This window comes from Rutidosis leptorrhynchoides, chromosome 1, assembly GCF_046630445.1.
Source record: "Rutidosis leptorrhynchoides isolate AG116_Rl617_1_P2 chromosome 1, CSIRO_AGI_Rlap_v1, whole genome shotgun sequence".
NCBI classification, from domain to species: domain Eukaryota; kingdom Viridiplantae; phylum Streptophyta; class Magnoliopsida; order Asterales; family Asteraceae; genus Rutidosis; species Rutidosis leptorrhynchoides.
In genome coordinates, this window is record NC_092333.1 from 95,154,088 (window position 1) to 95,159,326 (window position 5,239).

At 35.4% G+C, this 5,239-nt stretch overlaps 1 protein-coding gene across 1 annotated transcript; it reads right to left on the reverse strand.

Moving 5' to 3' along the window:
• Window positions 1-1,329: 1,329 nt before the first annotated feature.
• On the reverse strand, window positions 1,330-3,483 carry LOC139863134 (scarecrow-like protein 28). Its single transcript, XM_071851786.1, has one exon. The coding sequence runs from the start codon at window positions 3,418-3,420 to the stop codon at window positions 1,489-1,491; it is 1,932 nt and encodes a 643-aa protein (XP_071707887.1). The 5' UTR covers window positions 3,421-3,483; the 3' UTR covers window positions 1,330-1,488.
• Between the last annotated feature and the right edge of the window lie 1,756 nt (window positions 3,484-5,239).

A 5,239-nucleotide genomic window follows, 5' to 3' on the forward strand; every position in this document is an offset into this window, starting at 1 on the left:
CACGTAATGATAAAATGTTTCGGATACTGCTTCGTTATGCTACAGAAAGCAATCAATCAACTGCAATAAAACTGAAGTTAATTGAAGCATGAAAGATTACGTACCTCCTGAATACAGTCCAAGGATCTAATATTTTCCAGTGTGTCCAATTCGTGGACAAGTGGTTGATTTAATTCCAATACAGATGGTTGATTCATAGTAAAATTCGATAGTGAATCTGAGTTGTAGTTGAAGGAGAATTTAGGGATCAGATCAGATGGTAGATGTACTGATTTCAATAATTACATGTATAAAGATTACGTGGATAGTCCTTGTGAATAGTTTTAATGGGCTTAGTTAACCTTCGTTAGGGTGAGGGATGAAATTAGAACTTTAAAATGATTTTAAGGATGAAAAATGCATAAAATAAAACACAGGGATGAAACGGGGAAAAAGTGAAAAATACAGTGACGAAATGGTCAATTTTGTCTATAATCTTTATGCTAAATATGCAACTGGATGGCGCGTTGGCGCTGGTAACATGCTCACAATTGGCACCCAATAGTAGCAAAAAACAAGATTGGCGCTTACCTTTTAAATATACACAATTACTCCGTGCTAAAAAATGTTGTGTATTCTCTTTAAGCTTGGCGATGGCTAGCACGTTTGCTAGTATCAGCGCTAAAGTTTGTCGCTACCTTTGACGTACCGATATTACCAGTCTTAAAAATTTATCAGTTCTAAAAAAAACATTTGACAAATCCCGAATGAGATTCTACTCTGTTGTTTCAAAAGACAAGGGATCTGGATTGAGCTTTAAGAGCAAGCTTACAACTTTTTACTTCAATTTTGACATGAACATGGTGTCAAAGGAATTAAAACCATTAACACAAACATAAATCTTAATTCTTAAGTTTAACTGGTGATATCTATTGATTGTCACTGTTAGGATCATGATTCAAAATATTCACAAAAACAAAACACAAACCAACCTCTTGCAAACTCAATCCGAACTTTTGCCTTGTTCATCACAGGTGCTAGTTTACTCTTTCTAGTTTCTAACCTATATTATATACATACATAAAACCATGTATGGAAATTTCAGCCAATACGACATATTCCTCTTTTTGTTAACAAAATTCTAAATAAAATCGGTTTATCTGTCCGAAAAAACACAACCCGAATCAACCTATCCATAAGTAACTCTCATATACACAACACAACTTAAACTGCTAAAAATACAGTAGCTCGAAAACAAGAAATGCCGAGTAAATCACTTCATAATCATCAAAGAATCAATTCAATATCAAAATCAAATAGAAAATAATACTATTACAAATGAATGACTCCTAGACAGTTTAATTTTCTATCTGCAACAAAAGAATAATGACTCTTTCTAAACAAATTTCCTTTCTATCTGCAACAAATGAATTAAAGAATGATCTAATCATATTTTTACCCCTACAAAGAATTGTTAAAACTTTATACCAAAAAAGATATGTCTTCACATCATGGTTGTTGCTGCTGATGTGGCTGATACGAAGCCGAAGTTCCTGCCATGTCAGATGGAGTCCAAGCTGATACGGTGTAAAGTGGCTGATCGGACCAGCTCAAAGTAATACCAACAGTGCCACCTCTATCGGACCGTCTCTTTTCAACTTTAAACAAGTTCGGACCATACGGGTGACCGTACATTTTGAGTATCATTTCGCTCTGAAAAACTTCCCTCTCGTTAATCTCAACGTTTCTGAATCCTCCTAACTCTGAAATCGACTTCCACCATTGATTAAACCCAACGTGCCTTTCGATTCTTTCAAGTCCTTCACACGCGATTATGTTTCTAATCTCACGTCCATACGATTCTTCTATCTTGATTCGGTTACTACTGTTTTGTAATGGCAAAACAGTATCAATGCAATCAAAGATAGCAGAATAATACTTCAATGAATTCGAAACTCTCTTTTCCAAAACGACCTCGTTATGCTCCGATTCTTGCTCCGCTACCACAACAATACTAGGGTTTATGCTTCGAATAAGACCAAAAAAGTCTTTAAGTGCGCCACCTGTGTTGTCGTACAGCATTTTGTGAAGCTGTAAGACACAATTTACGCCAACTGTTTCTCCTTCTTTAACATGAAGCATCCATAGTCTCACATCTTCTAATCTATCGACAACCGGATGAAATTCGAATTCAAGATTTAAGCTTTCTGCAAATCCCGAAAGGCGGGCCCCTGTTTCGATAAGATCCTGTTTGGATTCACCAACACCCGTGATACGAACATGGCTCGGTGGGTTGTTTCTTGATGCTAAACTTTGAAAAAAGCTTGGCCATTGAAGGCCTTGTTTGATGTCGAAATCTATAATGTGAACTTTATCTTTCCCTTCGAACGATCTGAGCAGAATCTCGTTTGATGTGAAATGAATGAATTTGGGAATCGGTGTTGCTTGATTCATGAGACGTAAAGCAGCCCCATTTTCTTCTTCGATCTGATTAAGCTCTCGAGGCGTTGCGATTTGGAAAATGTTGGGCCAAATTCTTGATACTCGAAGAGCAATAGCTTCTGTGTAATATGAAGCAAGCCTGATAATTGAAGAATCACCTTTAGGAGATGCTAATTCGCCTAATCTAGAAATCGAATGGTTAATGACATGTATGTTCTTCGTGCTTATGGCTTCCAAACAAGCTGAAATCAAACTTATGAGCTCAAATCCAACTTCTTCATCATGGGTTTGGTTCCCAACTGCCAAAAGATCCAAACTTTGATTTGGGTTTGGTGCACCTACACCATTTGACCCGCCCGTTTGTGGATCAAGACCCGAAATTTGATGACTTTCTGGTGAACTGCTCCTTGAACCTGACCCGGATGAGGATTCCTTCACTGCACGTTCCCTATGACTACTTGAACCAACTCCCTTTTCACCCAAATCTGCTAACTCATTCACAAAACTCCATGGACCCGTTCTTAAATTGGGCGAAATCACATTGCTTGGACCGAGTGAATATGGTAGTGAAGTAACAGGGCACCAAAAGTTCCCACTACCCAAATGACCTAACCTCAAATTATCTTCATTTCCACTAAATTCTTCAACTTTACTGCAACCCCTTTTCCTCTTAACTCTAAAAGACTCATCTTGTTCATCATCTTCATAAAGTCTTTTCAGTCCTTTACTGCTCTCCCAAATGTCACTCCTTTTCTCTACCACATTGTGCTTAAGCGAACAGCTGCTGGTTCGGGCTTCGATCGGGTTGTTGTCGACTGATAAACTGCTAACGGGCCTAACGGGGTGTGATCGGGTCGATTCTTTTCTTGGGAGGTTAGTTGTATTACATTGCAAATCCAATCTTTGTGTGCTCATTGAAGGAAAATGACAAGCTTGAAACTGTGCAGATGGTTTAGTATGCCTTGGAGACAACAATGAAGATGAACACCCAGCCAACATTCTTTAAACCCTTCCAAATTTGTTAACTTTCACTCACCCGGTTCGATTCAATTATAACAAATTTCAGTTAGAAACAATGAAAAAAAAGAGTGTGGATCGTTTTCAAGAAAACAGGTTTTAAGAAATGGAATCCAATGCCAAAACAATTTGTTAAAATCTGTATACTTTGATGTATATCAATATCAATATTAATTAAATAAAATAATATGTATGTGCAATAAAGAATAAGAATGTATATAGTCAATTCAAAAGAATCAAAGAATTTGATGTACTAAAAAAATTAAAACATTACCTCAAAATGATCATCGGATTCCGAAAATAATCGACCAAGAACACACTCTGAAGTTATGATGATTGAAGAAACAAACGCTTAACATGAATGCAATTAATTTTCCATTATCCGATTAAACCCAGATTGTAAAAAAGTTAAAAGCTTTAAACCACACATTTGGCCAGTTACAAACCTTAAACAACTCCATACTAATCTTTGCTCAAGACCATAAAAAAAAAAAAAATTCACAATTTGATGACTTTTAACCCTAATTTAGAAAAAAAAAAATCAGACACCCATCAAGAACCCAGATGGAAAAAAATAAATAATCAAACCCCTTTTAAAACCCTAACGTATAAATTAAAACTTTATGAATTTTAAACAAAACCCATCATTTGAATTGAAAACCCTTTTGAAACCAGATGAATAAATTCAAGATTTTTAATAAATTCGTGCAAAAAAATTGTGTTTTTAAGTTTTTGATACGTACCTCACACCTCTCTCACTCTCACGCACACTCTGTCTCTCTCACCTCTCAATTAGGCAACAGTAGCACTACCCAAAAAATTCACACACAGGTATAAGTTTGTTCTTATATAAATAAGAAAATAAGGTGTTTTTCATTAATTTTGTTTGTCAGGGGAATGAGGTGGTTGTGAGCCGTTGGATGGAGATCTAACGGTGGAGAGTGACCGCGGGGTTATATGACCGTTGGTGGTGGGGTTAGTCGGTGAAATGTGACCGTTAAGGGGGGAGGGGGTATCATGTAGGAAAATGAGATTCTTTTGTTTACTTTTGATGAAATGCACGTATGGGGTGTCACGTGCTTGTCTCCTGATACCCGTTTATATTGACCGTTGGGGAATAGGTAATTGGTACTCCGTAATTTGTAGAACTATGATGAAGACCCCCAAAAGGCAAAAATTAACACTTAGATAACATGATATCGATTTAATGTGTATCAATATCAATATCAATATCAAATATGAATCAATTTAATTTAATGACTATCTGATGTAATTGTATATATTTAGGACGATTTCGACTTAATCAAATACGCCTTAGCTACCCTTGATGTGTGTTTATGTTACACTTTAGTAACACCATTTTTTTAATTAGATTTTTCTAATGTCAGTTTTAAAAGTTGTTATTAAAAATTAAGAATAATAATATTCATCAAGAAAATTGTACATTGAGGTGATGGAGTGTAGTTGTTTTTAGGGAGTACGTGGTTATTTTGAATGTACAAATAAATAATGTGTTTATAAATGGTGAAAAAGTTCTTTTTAATATAATATACGTGTTTTAAGGAGATGTTATATGAATTTGGTGGTGCCAAGACTTGTTTGAAAAAAGTATTCATATTTTGATATTTTTTGTTTAAATCAGATTATTCATTTTGGATATGTACTGAAAATTGAAAAGCATTAGGTCTTATTAACATTTACATTTATTGTTAAATAAAAAATAAAATACCCGGCAAAAAAAAAAAAATGGAACTTTAAAGTTACTCGTTACGGCCCAAGCCCAGCCTTCTAAAAACACGTC